The sequence below is a fragment of the Opisthocomus hoazin genome, chromosome 18 (assembly GCF_030867145.1).
Source record: "Opisthocomus hoazin isolate bOpiHoa1 chromosome 18, bOpiHoa1.hap1, whole genome shotgun sequence".
Classification (NCBI taxonomy): Eukaryota; Metazoa; Chordata; class Aves; order Opisthocomiformes; family Opisthocomidae; genus Opisthocomus; species Opisthocomus hoazin.
In genome coordinates this window covers 10,767,558-10,784,044 of record NC_134431.1, presented here as the reverse complement: position 1 = coordinate 10,784,044, position 16,487 = coordinate 10,767,558, and the positions used below count along the sequence as shown (strand labels likewise).

The 16,487-nt window shown below is 41.4% G+C and overlaps 1 protein-coding gene across 3 annotated transcripts in view; it reads right to left on the bottom strand.

Annotated features, from left to right (window-relative positions):
* PTPN1 (protein tyrosine phosphatase non-receptor type 1) overlaps positions 1–9,830 on the bottom strand; it is a 49,925-nt gene extending 40,095 nt beyond the window's left edge. For 2 of the 3 annotated variants that reach the window (XM_075438691.1, XM_075438692.1), the window contains exon 1: positions 9,638–9,830. In XM_075438691.1, the coding sequence (XP_075294806.1) occupies positions 9,638–9,790 (153 nt within the window). In that variant the 5' untranslated portion in view covers positions 9,791–9,830. The remainder of the gene's footprint in view (positions 1–9,637) is intronic. The other variant, XM_075438693.1, reaches the window with a different exon arrangement.
* Between the last annotated feature and the right edge of the window lie 6,657 nt (positions 9,831–16,487).

Here is a 16,487-nt window from a genome sequence, read left to right as displayed (position 1 = left end):
AGCCTGTACACTGGACTGTACACAGCAATCAAGTAAAGCCTAGCACAATGGACTCGCTCCTAATGGAGGTGCTGAATGGTAAGCTTTACACAAATTATAAACAAGAAATCAATGACAAATAAGGCACAAATCAGTAGTTTCCATGAAGTCTTTCTGCTCTGCCTGCTTCTTGACAAGCTTTAAAAAGACTTGTAAGATTAGACCTCTCCACTAATGCTCTCACGTCGGCTAATAAATCCAGTAACTTAGCAGCTGTAAAGATTTTACATATTTTCAACCTCCTGTTCTAGTCTTTCACCTCTACTGAAAATGAGCGTGATGGACACAGGACAAACAAGCTCCAGAACCTGGGGGTACCCCCAAAAACAGTCTTATTCCTGAGCCTGCCTCCAGAAAGAAGAGCTGACTGCCTCAGCGTTTTGAACCTCGGGCTGCTCAGACCCTTCCTTCCCCAGGCCAAAACTACCCATGCTCACAACCCACCTCTGCCTCTGGAAACCACAGCCAGACTGCCACATGCTCTTTCATAGTTTAGCTGTCTGTTAATAGGTGTCAGTTATCACAGTGATTATTGTAGAAGAACTGAAACCAACTGCTATGTAAAGAGAGATTCTTAATGAGCCATCCATATAACATTGCTCCTTGGCAAAGCAAACAACCAACCCCCCCAACTCAATATTGCATTTTTCAGTACGCTACCAATTCAACCGCAGCTCATGTTGTAATATGCAAGGATAAAAAGGATGGGTTTGTTGGTTCACAACACACGTTGTCCTTCATGTATTTACTATACTAGTTTTGAAACAGTACAAGGGCAGATCTGCTCTGGTCGTGAAACACTTCAGGCCAATTCTGAGAACATATCAATACTGGGAATGAAAACATTGTACAAGTTGAAACAAGATTCTTGTTCATGTCATCACATCCTACAGACACTCCTGGGCACTGCGCAATTCCAGGTAGCAACTGCGATTTCATGTGAAAATTCTCCATTGCCAGAAGTTTAAGAAACAAGTGACAATGTTGCTTTCCAATTTAATTAAACTGTAAAGGGAATAAAGAAAAACATTTTCTAGAGTTGGGTAGCTGTCCGCTCCCCCATCCTTTGCTGGTTAAAACTCTCCCCATTTTTCTTCCATTTCTGGAAATATTCAGAAAATTTCTAAAATGTGCGTTTATGTATTTTGGCTGTTTAATAAGCTATGTAGCATTTTTCCAGTTCTTGCTCCAATGACCCACCCTCTCCTTTGCAAAAGAAGTTCCTCTTACTAAACCCTCTTGCTCACGTCAGAGTTCTGTTTTTCCAGTAGCCCCCATTTATGCCTGCGCAACACAGAGCAAGGACGTACAAATCCACACAAGGATGGCAGAGTTCTAGTCCTACTTCAATCAGCTGCAATGACTGTGCAGAAGACAGTGGAAAAAAATAGGCCCTAAACAGTATAACAGAATCTAGATCTTCTGAACTAGTATGGGTTATTTATCATGTCAGAAAAAGGAAGTATACTCTTCCTTAGTTGAAAATGCTTTTTTAAAATAGATTTCACATTTTACTTCCTGTGATCACATTAAAAGGTCACACTGTTTATGCTAATGTAACCTGTTACTGTGGGACTAGAAATGATATAAACAAGCAATTCTCATTCAAATGCACACAAGGGAAGAAGGTTATGAGAACATTCCTTTGTATGTGTAGAACACTTGTTCTTGTTCCAAATACATATGAAGAATCTGAGAAACAGAGTGTCTTTTGTAGAACAGCTCACAGCATCAAGTACTTCATGAATTAAGCACTTCACAGAAGAAGCCTAAAATTCTGGGAACTTAAGATACAAGAAACAGCACCTGAAAGATCATAAATAGAACAGCTGCTTTAAGTTTGAAATACTACTGTTTAGTAGCATTTTTAACTAGCAATTCTTTTAGTACAAAAAGCATAGTGAGCTTTCTGCCCAGAGGAGACAGTTCCTTCTCTGCCTAGCTCCACACTCACCAGTGGTACAGTGTAGAAGTTTTTCTGCAGTTGTATATACTGGCAGAATGCAAAACTTCGCTTTGTTGTTGCTTTATTTCCTATTTCTACTTATGTAGAAACTGTTTTAACCTTCTTCCTTCAGGAAAAAGACTGTACTACACGATTCAAATCTGATTCAACAATCTCTTAACAGTTGGTGAGACAAGTACATCTTCTCATCATTGATCTCTTCACCCTCAGTGCTGAAGGTGAGTTTTTACCCATTGAACCACACGTTCCCAACGCATCCACAACAACCAAGAGCCGAGACAAATGTGGAACTACTTACAGGCCTGGATCCTAACACAGCAGGAAAAAAGACATCTTATATACAAAGCAGAAATTCAATTTCAATCCCTAACAACGAAAACAGTCCTCTGAAACAGGTCTTCGACGTATCAGCATGCTACTTCAGTAAATCCAGTACGAGATTAATGCTGGATTCAGTGGAAAGGGTTTTTTATTTATATACTTTCTTTCATGAAAGATATGCCCAACTAGGAAGCAGGACTGTGCAAATATTTTTCATTCCAGAGGTTAACAAATAAGCAACTAAATAAGGTGCATGTTCACTATCAGTGATACAAAAAAAATTCTGCTTAAAAGTATAGTACAATTCATCATGCCAACTAGGACAGGCAGGAGACAGCAATAGAATATACTTTAAAAACAAAAGCCACCAGAAAAAAAAACACAACACAACTTGCAATTAATCACATCTGATTTAGTGTTGATGATAAATATTTTGAGTTCAAAAATATTGAGCTACAACGGTTAAAAACACAGATGTCTCAAGTAAGCTCACTGTATTTATGTTGCTTCCACAAGTAGCTGCCCTTTACCAACTTGTTACTTCACTATTTACAAATGCAAAAACAATAACTTATGGAAATAATGTGTTTATCAGTCCGTACTCTAGGATAAAGCACCATGTAAGGTGAAAGTATATGGAAACAGAACCTACAGAATTAGAAAAAAGAAAAAATGAATTAAAAACCTTTCCAAAAGCTTCCTATTATGCTAGCTTATTTTCCTTCCCATGAAGGATATCAGATTTTTCATTGCTGTCATATGAACCTTTTTTCTTAAATGTAGAAAGCTCAAACCCAAATTGAAAGCAGATCAGATATCACTATTAACAGAATCACATGAATTTCCAAGAATCACTTTTATCACTTTTTCTTAGTATAATATGACAGGCAAGCTGTTGAATCTTAGCTGTGTTTTGCGTGGGTGAGAGAAAAAGCACATCTAAATTCACAGGGTTTGGAGGAAAATGAATTGGCATTTGTACTACACAATCTACAAAGTGAACATACAACGGCATTTTGATGCTGTATCATAGTGCCTCTCCCAGCCAAACCAGCAAGGGCATGTCTACTGGCACCAGAAAGATAAACAAAAAATGTTTCTTGTGCAAATCAACATGAAACAAGTTGACCACTGACTAAAAGAAACCAAAAGCAAAACAAAAAAAAAACAACTAAAAATCCCTCAATAGTAAGTGCTATAAACATCAAAGAGACCAGATCAAGTTTAGATTACTAATTCTGAACATCGCAGAGAATCTGCTTCTACATCTTCATAAATGTGCTTCTTTTAGGAAAAAAAGCACGCATTCACTAGGGCTGCTTTCCTCTGACAGTGATGCTGTACACACTTTTACAAAGGTGCAGATACAAATGTTCTAGTCTAATAGCTCTAGCCTAGTCTAATATTTTAAAAATAACAACCTTTCAAATTTATGTAATTCTGTAAAATGTCTGAATACTGACAGCATTTACAAAACCTCAGGCAACCCTCTAACGTTTTGTCTTGTATCTCAGTTTATACTAACCTTTTTCCAAATCAGTATTACAGAAATAAGCAGAATTAAGTAAACTTTAATATGAAATCCCACACTCAAGAACACTCTAACTAACCACTCCAGCTAAGGGGTTGGGGGGAGGGGGTTGTTTATTTTGTGAATTTGTTAGTTCTATGGCACAATATTCAATTTTCAAGTATTCGTCAATTTATTTTCAATAAGCCTCCTACTCAACTCACGGTTTGAAAAACTTTCCCTCTATGCAGAGAGCTTACCCTTCCACTGCTGCACAACAGACCTCTGTTTTAAAAGAGGAGAACAAAATTGCAGGATTGTGGTCACAGGAGAAAATCCTCCTATGATGTTGAATGTCTGAAGTATTAAAGGAGCTGCACTTTTTGCCTCACAATGCTAATCGAATTTGAAGGTACTTAAAAAAACCCAAAACACACAAACCCCCACAACCTACTAGAAAACTACTTAATATGTTATTAGTAACAGAATATTGATACTGTATGCATGTTTTCGGTTCCTTCCCTTCCGTGTTACAAAAGGCATAAAAGTAATTTTGTGGTTAAAAAAAAAAAGGAAAAAAAGTGCTCTCTAATGCTTTACTGAATATAAATCTCATTTTGCATATGGGGAGACTAAAGAAAAAACTATTTATTTGACTATGGGAAAACAAATACAGCAGCATTACCTGGTGATGGAAACAACCCACCCAATTCTCACGTTCACTGGAGTACAAGCAAGAGTATAACTTCAAGCTTTTACTCCTTTTTATAGACTTTTTCTCTTTTTTTGTTTGTAAACTCTTTCCTCTTCAATTTTCTGTTTAATTAACAGATGACCACTTTGAATCATACATAAATTCTGAATTTTAAGGAATCAGTTAGTATCCTCAGACATTTAATGAGGCTAAATTCAGAATCCAAATAGATTATCGTGTCATGCTAGTGACACTGATCTAAAAACCTCAGAATGCATACGCTTAGAAGAAAGTAGCAGTGATATTTCAGTGTAAACCACAGCTTAGAAAGTATTTGCTAAAGAAAACCCTTGGAGAAAGTCCATTTGCAAAGCAAATACTACGAGAAAATATTTCATTTTAATGTTTAGTTAACTATAGGATGAACTGTTAATTCAAACCTACCTAGAATATTTAGGCAGTTCTTTCAGTTTTAAAAATACTTGGTCTACCACCACCACATTTTATTCTCTACTACTTACAAGGGCTATTTCTATTTGAATTTAACATCATTTGGCATACGGCCAACACTGCATTCTCCTTAACTGTCTGTTTCCTTCTATATACGTACCCTTACAGCAGACAGAGAAAGAAAGGGGAATAAGTAACGTGGAAGAACACACTAAAACCGTAAAAACCTTCTGAAGGTCCTCAGAAGCAGATGCAATACTGTCTGCACGTTGTACGATTTCTAGATTTTTGGCAAATTATTTCCCCTTAACAGTAAGCCATAACAGGCTCCATTTTAAAATGTTCCACTTATAGCAATGCTATCACAGAAGATATGGATTCAAGTACTTGGATTTTAAGCCCTGAACAACAAGCAAAACTAAGCAGCTCAGCGGCTCCATACAACAGGACTTGCACAATATCACATTTTAGTTAACTAACCAATGCAGCCGAGTGCCCTGAAACATTCTCGATAGCACAAAACATCCTATCACTGGCAACTGAAAGTAAATTCTGGTTTTCATGGAGAGGATATTCACTTTGCAAGCCACAGAGACTTGGCTACTTCATCATTAACCTCTCCCCCACTTGCATCAAGATTCAGCGGCTGTATAGCACTGGAAAACATGGAATATCTTTAGCTGTTTTGAAGGAAAAAAGAGCCTCCTGCAACTAGCAGCTGTAAACTGGCTTTCCATAACCAGAGCCAATTAAGCTAAGCCTCGAATGAATCAACATAGCATGAATTAAGAAGTGGCAACGCATGCATGCAGAGACCTGCATTTTCAAGTAGCAAGAACTGGCAGAATAAAGCACAGATGCATTTATAATAAGTCATGCTCACGCCACAATTTATCTGCTGCAAAGAACTTTAAAGTTTTTTTAGCACAGAGCGAAAGTAACCCAAATGCTTGCAGACTGCAGCAGCACAACATCTGAACTCTCACTGCAGCTTATTCACTGAAAACACTACTAGAACTTCCTGTTCACTTACTTTAAATACACAACACAATCACACTATTACAACTCTACAGGGTCAACCGTTTCACAGTTTACTTTCAACATGAAAATCTACCCACATATTCTACAAGTATTTTTCCAGATACAGTGAATACATAAAAAACTTCTTGACAGAGAGACATCCAAAATGTCCACAATAGCTTTCTATCTTCCTCCCATAATGTGGGTAAAAGCTTATAAACATTCACAATTAAAGAGGTTTGGGAAAAAAAAGTAACATTCACATTAGTATTAGTTTAAAATACTCTCAAAAATTAATAAAGAAACTGAGAGCAGTTATGTGTCTCTTACAGGCCTCAAACCAAACCATAATTGCACTTCAGCTTTCCAGAGCACACACAGCAGTACAGTTCTGTTTTCAGTATACTCACTTCCACTTAATTTTGCTACCTTCACATGGAAAACTCTGTATGAGCTGTTCCCACAGACGTTTCTGTAAAACCAAGTGTCAGCTCTGCCTCCATCCATATTGCATGGGACCCCTAGTTGAATGGCAGATGAGTAAATAATTCAGAGTTATCTTTACTATTACTGATAAGCACATCAAAGTTAATATCATTAGCCAACATACTAAAGTCAACATATCTAGTTTACATAAACACAAGAAGCAACTCTACCTGTATTTGAGGGTTGTGTTTTTAAGATAGTATCTCATTCTATCACCATGTGCAGCAAGTTAGAAACTAAAATACCTCCTAAAATTCTGACAGACTTCTGCATACAGAATTACTGTGAAAATCCGATATTGCACTCAACATGAGCAAATGAAAACTCAATGTTCCTTTGATATTCTAGACAAGTATCTCTACCTTGTTCTCCCCTGTCCTAACAGCAAGCCTAAACCGTGCTTTTCTTAGCTCTGGGCTATTGCTTTTTTGTTGTAACATCTCCTGAGTGAATGTTTTTCATTCCTATTGATACTTCTAATGATATTTATGCAGGGTGCATATCATTCACTTACCCTTCAGCATTTGTTTTCTGTTGCATACCTTTACCACACTATCACATTGCAAAGCTTAATCTACTGTCCGTTTTCATCGAACTTACTATTTTATGGAAGAGGGCTTTAATATGAATAGGCCTTTCTTCTGCTTAGATCAGGTCTCATTTTATTGGTTATCTCCTATGTATGTTTCTCTACAATGCAAGCAATGGCCAGAACTAGACCAGTCCTTTTTATCTATTGGGTCTCTGAACAAGCTATCTTCACAGCTCACGGTTCTAGTAATAAGTAAATCTAGACAAAAGTAAGGGACAGTAAAAAAAAACAAAACAAAATCCCACACCCCAACAAAAAACAACAAAAGATGGAGAACTTCACCAGTGTTCACCCTGTTTTGACCAGCTACAGCAAAGAATACATTCACTACACGTGCAGTGCCCAAGACATGATTATTACAAAATCACCTACACACATCATTTTGAAATGTTTTTGTCTCCATCCTGTGATTATTTACGATTAAAAAAAAAAAAATTCTGCATTTTATTCTTTCACAACTGTACTATTATCACAGCAGAACATAGCTTCCCCTTGTCCAAAAAAATGAAGCTTGGACAATTTCAACCCTTCAAAGTGACGTGGCACCCAGACAAGTCTCCTTGTAGCCATCCTTCCAACTGGCTTCACCTCCCTGGATGCCATGCAGCTCTGTATCTCTAGATAATGGATTTAGCCAAGAAACAAGAGGAAGTGACTATTAGCAAATTGCATTATGCTTCACTCTGAATGCTGGTGAATATTTTTGGATTTTACCAGTTACAACTGTAACACCTAGATACTAGAAGCCTGTAGTACAGTTAACTTGCGGGAAGATTTTTTTCTGCACCAATAACATATATTATTCTACTTGCTCCATTCTTCAGGCAAAGATTGGTATTTGTGGGGAAAACTGCATTGTTAATGTCACAGCCTAGACATCAAAAGCTCAAATTACAGAGAAGTACACTGTTCTTCCAGATGTACATGATCTGCCAAGATGTCATTTTCAACAGCTGATATTTAAAAGCAGGATGCAGTTGACAAACTGAGTTACATGACATAAATGCACATACTTACTAACCAATCTTCAAAAAACCGGGGGGGAGGCAAAAAAACCACCTGCTTGTCAATAGTTGGATGCAAGTCAAAGAATCATTTTCGGTTTGGGGTTTTTTTTGAGCTGAATTTTAGTCCTCAATCAAACCTCGTGCTGTGCCACAGTCTGAGCGGGTTACTGAGTCACATCATTCAAAGAAAGTAGAACTAAAATATAACTGAATGCTGATCCCACGTTGAAAATACGCCACAGTCCGTCATTCTCCTTATACATCTCACTTCTGTCATTAAATTGTACCCGTAGAAATATACCACCTCCATTACAGAGCTATATTACTCAAAATCATTTCCTGAGCACTAAGCCTGCAACATACCAAATTGCGAAGAACAGTTTAGCAAAAACATAACGTCATATATGCACATGACTTTCAACTGATAGGGTTAGCAAGCACTGAAACTCTGCAGGAAATGAAACAGTCTAACAAAAAATGGACCTTCTGAAAAGCACGCTCAGTATTTTCATGCTTCTCATCAAATGGCCAAACTGTAGACGATCATCCCGCAAGCCACTACTTTTAAAGCTTGCCTGCTGTGATTCTGAAACTGGAGTTCATATATCTCCACTCCTTCTTTTAAATGTCTACTGCCAGAGAAATTCACAGTGAAAGGGAAGCAAAGCCCAACTTCCATGTTGCAAATATGAACTTCAAACTCCTTAGTTTATGCAATATACCAGCTTAAACAATCCAACGGATTCTACAGCAATGCTGCCTGGTCTGACTGAATACATCTGCCCCACTACTGATGTACTTCATCTGCTCTTAAACTTCATTTTGAATAAATGCACAAAGAACTTTTTAAAGAGAAAAGCCCTAATTTCTGTTGCTTGTATGTGTGAAGCTGGATCCAGTCGGCAAGTATTCTCACAAGCATTCACATTTGCCACACGGGTTTTTTCAAATGCCACAAAAAAATCTAAATGAGGTAAACAAAATAATAAAAAATACTACCAGATAACTGCACAAGTGTTACTAACAAGCTATTTTCAGGCTCTGCTCTGGTATTAGTGACTGAAAAGCTAGGTGCATGCAACGCTGCCTGTCACTGCTTTTCTGTAGAAAAAAAAAAAAAAAAAAAAAGAAAGAAGAAAAGACAGACGCGATACTTGCAGGTACTCCCTCAAGGTTCAGAAGCGGGCAGTTTCACAAGGTAACTGAGAACGTATGTCGGAGCTTCGCCCCAAGCGGGCCCGGAGCGTGGCCGGGCTCTGGCAGCAGCCGCCCCGCCAGGCTCGCCCCGCGGCAGCCCCCAGAGCCACGGCAGCGCACGGCGCCCGGCGAACGGGGAGGGAGGGCAGTGCTCGTTGCGGGAGGGACGCGGGGAAGGGAAGGCTCCGGCCCGGGGAGCGGGCCCCCCCCACCCCCACAGGGCCCTCGGCAGCCGGGGCAGACGCACGGCGTGGGGTGGGGGGGGCAGAGCCAGGCGGCAGCAGGGAGAGCGTGAGGGAAGGGGCGCTCCCCGCCGGGGCTGGGGGCAGAGCCGGGCCGGGCGGCTGCCCCTCACCTGGTAGATGGCGGCCCAGCTGGCGGCCTGGTCGAGCCGGTGGAACTCCCTCTCGATCTCCATGGCGGGGGCGCCGCGCCGGGCCTGGCCCCCCAGCGCCGCTCCCGCCCGCCGCTCCAGCTGCTCCCGAGGCCGCGGCTGTCTGCTCTGCATGTCACCCCTCCCTGCTCCCCGCCGGAACTACGCAGCCCGCCCCGCCGACGCGACGTCCGGGGCGGCCCGCAGCCGCGGGGTGTGCGGGGCGGTGGGAGAGGGGGCGCAGGGGCGGCGGGCGGTGCCGGCGCTCTGTGCGGGGGGGGCGCGGGGGCCGCTGCCCGCGGGGGCGGCAGTGCATCTTCCCGCCGCGGGCGCGAGGGCCCCTTGAGGCGACGGCGCGCGGGGCGGGCCCGGGTGCCTGCTGCCCCGCAGCAGCCGCGCCGCCGGCCCGGCCGTCCCGCCCCGCGGCCGCGCTGACAGGTAGGGCGGCCCCGGCCGGGCTGACGGGCCGCAGGCTGGAGGTGGCAGCGGGGAGTCCCGCCTTGGGCTCGGCGACGGGGTCTGGCTGAAGAAGTGGCAGGCGGAGCCGTTGGTTGTAGCTCTTCGGGGCCCGGGCTGGGGTCTTCTGGATTCGCCGCCGTCAGGGAGTGCTTGAATCACGTTATAAAGGTCTTCGTCTGTGGAAAGAGGGTCAGAAATTTTAAAAAATGCTCGTGCGGCCATCCGGTTGCAGAGGAAGGGCTGCGAGGCGGCCGGTGGCCTGGCAGCGGGTGCCTGGTCTGGCAGTGCCCGGTGCTGGGGTGTGCGTGCTCGTGCTCGCCTCAGTGACGGGCCCGACAGCGGTATTCTCTCTCACTGTAGTCAGAAGATGGAAGAGTTTCTTTTTCGCTCTTACACAGTCTGCAGAATGAAATGCACTTCTGTAGTTGCCCCTTTGGTTTAAAGGAATGTGGGATGTGACTAGCTCCGAATGGAGCCTGGTCGTCTGTCCTTGGCTCTTGGGTCACTGCAGTGAAATGCCCATTGCTATCGAGGTGCTGTAGTCCTGTCCCAGGAGGTTAAACATTTGTTGTTCTGTCCCACCCTTCTCATCAGGCAATGCAGAATGGAGTTTTAGTGTACGTATCTCATATTAGAGAGCCAACGTCTTTCTTCCTGAGCTTCAAGAGCAGACGTTCCAAACATATGGACGTCGTTATCTCGTGTATAATGCTAGAGCATGCTTTTTTTCCAAAGTGTGGAATTTTACTCCTCATGTCAGCCAGCTTCTGTTTGTTAGATTACTGTTTCTCAGGCTTTTAGAGCATATTACTGAGAGCTGGTGCTGGCTTGGGGTGCCTGGTATCTCTGCAGCATGAACGCTGACCCAAAATAAGGTCATGAGAGTCGGTCTGTAGGATCAACATTTTTCGTGAGTGAATGTGGTGATAAATACCGTAAGCACAGCATGGATTGAAGGCAGCAGGAGTGGTAGAGTTCGCAACAGGCAAGATGTAACAATGTCGCTGAAGACAGAAGTATTTCACAGCTTAGCTGCAGCCCTTGCACCACTTAGCTGTTCCGGCTAGAGGAAGCTTTTCCTAATTATTCTACCGTGCAGTCTTTGGAAGAGGGTCCAATTCAGCATTCAGCCCCAGAATGCCACCCTGTTAAAGACTTGCTTATTAGGCTACTTAAGTGCAAATGGATGCTCTCTGAGAGCACTAGTCAGAGATGTGAGCTGAGTGGCCCAGAATTTTGTGGGGAGGGTTAATAGTAACGCCAACAGTAAAGGCAAGCCGTGGAAAGTGTCTTAATGGGATACACGACTTAACCTAGGTTAGCAACGAAACATTATTCTCTGGTCAGCTGCTGCATGTAGCATAGAGGCATTAGCAAATGGTATTAAGTTTTTTTGCCTTTCTTACTGCATGTGCTTTCTGTTGACTTCAGTTTTGGAACTAGGCAGACACAGTATTAGTGCCATGATGCAAAGGGTTTCCACCTACTGAGACCTGCTTCTGTATTACTAAAAGCAATGAATGGGGGACTGCATCTTCTCTCTCAGTCTGGCTGCTCTGAGACAGTATCCTTATCTTGATCCCAGGTGGTGAATTTTTAACCTACTGGACCTGGGGACAGAAAGACAAATTTAACAACTTTGCTGCTTCCCCCTTTCCCTATTATTTCAAGGTCATGAATTATGAAGGAATGTGGGGAGTCTTTTCTGTGTTTCAGTGATTCCATACTGAGAGATGTGTCTTTATAATGTCACCAAAGAGCAGTTCCTGTGGAATGCCATTTTCCATGCAGGCATAAACCTGATCCTACCTAGAAGAGGTCAAAGCTTGTGATGCTACAGCTAAATGCAACTGAATTAACTGCAGTGCATCAGAGTTTTATAAAGAAAGGTAGCACACACTGTTTTATGCTTATGTCACCTGAATGGGCGTAATAAATAAAATCAGTACAGGTTCTTTAGTCATTGATTAATCAGCAATATATTCTGCTGTGTGTACTCTTGTCACAGAAATAGTTGTGAATGATAAAAAGTCATATATTGCCCTGAACAAATTGATGTTCAGCTGAAAATTTCACAGAGTAACCTAGAAAAGAGTGTATCTTACATTTTTTCATAAATCTCTGTCTGTTATTGTTGCAATATGTGTGGCCAGTAACATTTTAAAATGTGTCAGTCTGGTTCAATGGATGATTTTATTAAATAACTGGAAATTTTGGAGGGGATAGACAACATTATAAATACTTGCTTTTACCTATATGTGCCTATATAAAAGAAGTAAGAAGCAATTTGCAGCAGTGATACACATTGTGACTCCTATTTTAGAAAAGCACAGCTAATTGGTGCATATGCTATTGAATTCTTTTGGCTTTATTTTTATGTACAATTTCAGCAATAGTGCATGGAATGACATCCATAGCTAAAAAACTGAGACCCTTACAATATGCAGTTAGATACCAGTTTATGCTAAATAAGAAGCTTCATCTCTTTGGCACCTTGTAGTGCTACAGCAATGTAAAGGGCACATAGACCACCTTATGGAACCATCAAGTGCATCCTGAAGGTGAGAATTCTGAAATTCCTCCTTCTGAGTAGGGGAGAGCACCCCACCTTTTTCTATGTAACAGTTGTAGGGGGTTGTAGTAATTTTCATTTGTCCTCTAATGTACACTAGGCTCTAGCTACCCACAGAACAATGTGAAACAGCCTGGCCTTGAGTTTAAAAATGAACATTAGCAGAACAATGAAACTAACGCTATTTCATTTAAAACCCATAAAATTACTTATTCCATCTAATCATGTTGAAGTCTTTAATTTGCCTTTCTACTACCAATATTCAGCAGTTTGAGATGACCTAGTATAAAACAGGCAATGTCATAAATATCCATTAAAATGTCTGTGAATATGATACATGTTGTTCCTTCACTGTTTGATTTTTGGATACAACTTTATAGTTACATTAAGCCACTTCTAGCAGGCTGCATCTCCAGTGTACGACTTGGAAACTTGTCTTTCACATTCAGCACACTTAATGCTATTGCACTGTACATATTGTATCTATTTAGCAGAAATATTATCTTGTGTGAAACAGAGCTCAGACTTGGATCCTCTAGTGTGTCCCTTTGGTGTTACATCTTGGCCGTTCCTTGTTCTGATTTTCTATTCTGTTGTAGTTAAGCATTCAGTATTGTTACTGTGAGAAGTTCAGTTCTGTCTTGGTTTTCCTCTCACTAATATTACAACATCACACAAGGCTTTAATGATTCACATTACACCTTGGTTACTTTGAAGTACCTGTAAGTTAATGAGTAAAATCCAGTGCAGCTGGACATTGCCATATGATGTAAATAGGCTGTTTTGTTCCTGATTTTGTTCTGATGTTAGTATCAGTTTAAATGTGATAAAATTACTCTTAATTTATATTACTGTATGCAAGATCAGGATCAACCCTGGTATATTCTAACTTGGTATGATTTCTTTGGTAAAAATATACCTTAGCTTGTGATTTTTTTATACTAAGATTACATACACAAATTAATATTCAGGCTCACCTAACTTTAAAGCTCCTTAAAGAGGTAAGAGGTTAAGAGCGGAACTTAGAAAAGATAGTATGCTTAGTGGAGATTCAGGATGAGAGACTACAATAGGAAGTAGCAGAAATAGGAAATTATTAAATATTTTTATTCATATACTTCTAAGAGGCTTAGGCATCTAAATCTGGGGTTGGGGAAAGTATGTATCTCTGAATTCACAGATCTGAGCCACCTTTGGGAGTGAGATGCACAAGCCAGATCACTTTTTTAACAGGAGGGGAGGAAGGGAGGAAGGAAAGAAAGGAAGGAAAGAAAGGAAGGAAAGAAAGGAAGGAAGGAAATATTGTAATGAACATGGGTTCAGTAAGGACAAAATTACTATAGCCCAAGTCTTAGGGGACTCATCAGAAAAGACAGTCAGATTCTAGTTCTGCCAGTGGTGAATGTCAGTGCAAAACGGTTTCACATACATAAGGGAGGCTGAAAGGTCTCCACACCAGACTCCATGACCTCATGGTTAGGGCTCTGCTGAGATGTGAAAGATGTGTTTCCCTCAGGTGCAGGCAAGAGTTGAAGCCAGGTCTGCCACATCCCGGTGTAGTAAGAGACCTAACCACCGAGATATTAGTTGAAAGGCAATTCCCATCCACAGTTGCTTGCTTTGTTTTCAGAATGTGGTCTACTGGTGCTTTGCGTATGTTTTCAGGACCAGGTTTCTCAAGGAATGTTAAGTGCGAAGAACCTATTTGTGAGCTGGGGGTTTAGACTAAAGAAAAATCCTGATTTATGCAATTGTGTCGAAACTGAGGGAATTTTTGTGCATGCTAAGAGGTCAGGTAGAGACTCTTAGACTCAAAGTTTTAGGCTGGTGACCAAAGAGACCTTGTAACCTAGCGAAGGATTCACATTGTACTGGGCACTGCATAGGGACACTGTAATAGGATACTGGTGTCAGAAACCATTCACAATATCAGGGAAGATGCAATGAAATGACTTGGCTATTGTGACTCAGACAGTGTGTTGAGCTTCAGTCTGGCTCGGACCCCCGTATCCTCTCTATCCTGCTCAAGTCAAGGGAATCCTTTTCTTGTATCTGGCTTTCCTGATGCCTGTCTTTTTATGCCAAGATAAAAGAACAAGTATTTGCTGGTAAGAGGATACTGAAATAAACTCTTACCAAAAATCCTACCACAGAGAGGGCCAATAGAAAAGTTGAATTAATCAATGAATCTCAGGTAAAAAAAAAACCCAAACAACTCAGAAGTGTTTTCATAGTTGGTTGGTGCTAAATGCCTAGAAAACTGTACAGGGTAGGATGGTGGGGAGAGTAGTATTTCTTCTGGAATTCCTGCTGGTGTCCTTATCCTGCAGTACAAAAGAAGTCCCCAACAATAAAAGCATGGAGGATCCAGAAATTATCTGGCTCAATGGACAGTGAAGCTCCCTGTGATGTCAAAGTCATATGGGAACTAATTAAAATTTTGCTCTTTCGGAAAGACCAGGAAGCAAGATGAGTATCTATCTGTTTCTGCAGTGACTAACACCCTTTGTATTTAGAAGCAAAGATGCTTCAAGTTATTTCCGAACAGCTCCTTCAAATCAAGGGATGAGAATGTGAGTATGAAAGGTTTTAATAGATACGTATCTGTATGTCCTGTGAGACATCTAGATATATGTAGCCATCTTGGATCTGCAGTACTCCAGAAAAATGATTCCTGATCTTGGCTTGTTCTTTCTGTGTTCATTCATAGCTAGACAAAGAGACATTAAAATATTCACACGCAAATGTGTTAATCTATAGGGAAGAAAGACTTAATTATTACAGCTCAACATTGAATCTGTTGGGGAGAATGCTTGATATCTTTTTAATGAGGACAGCTGCTTTCTGAAACATGTTAGGAGCAGTGGCATCACTGCAGAGTAATCCCTCCTGTAAATTCAAATCTATGCAAAGTTCACCTTGTCTCCTAATGAGAACAGATGATACTCTAGAGGCTGGAATTTGTGCTAAAGAGGAGATGAACTGAGGATAGTGGGGAGTACAAGAGTGTGAGAAACCAAACTACAGTTTGTCTGTGTGCAACAGAAAATTTCATCTGATATACAGATATCAAAAATCCTTGCTCCAAAGCACTTCAGGATTGAGATTATGAGAGATGGCCTTAAGCCCTGTGTGCTACAGAATCACTGAAGTTCTGCTGCAATGTTGGATGGAGCTCTGAGCAACCTGGTCTAGTGGAAGATGTCCCTGCTCATGGCAGGGGGGTTGGAACCAGATGATGTTCAAGGTCCCTTCCAACCCTTACCATTCTATGATTCTGTGATCTTAGGTGGTGGATGTAGTGCAATGCAAAATAAAAGTCCTCAGTGGAAGGAGAAGAGCACAGCTATGGAGAATGATGGTGCATGGGTTCACATGCATCAGATACCCAATCCGACAGAGAGAATCAGCACCTTCATGGAGGGCTGGGAAAGAGAGCCTACATGGAAGTGGCCTGGTTTGCTAGACCCTTCATTGCCCAATCAGCTAGAGAACAGTAGCAGCCATCAGGGGTTGGTTTCGCTTTAGCTGGTGCAAAGACCTCATGGGGAACCTGACCAGAACCAGACAGTTCTATGTGATGGTTGGGACCAACTTGACACAGGAATTGAGCTGGACCGGGAACAAAAGAAGCCACAGAGTGGAAAATGAGGATAGGTAATAGTGATGAAAAGGAGATGAAAATAGAAAAAATACATTTCTGATGGCACATTAAAGATCAAGGCTGAATTTAAAAGCAACGCCGATTTTCTGAGGAGCAAGAGTCACCTCCTCACAGTGTGGGTCAGGAAGTGACGGCAT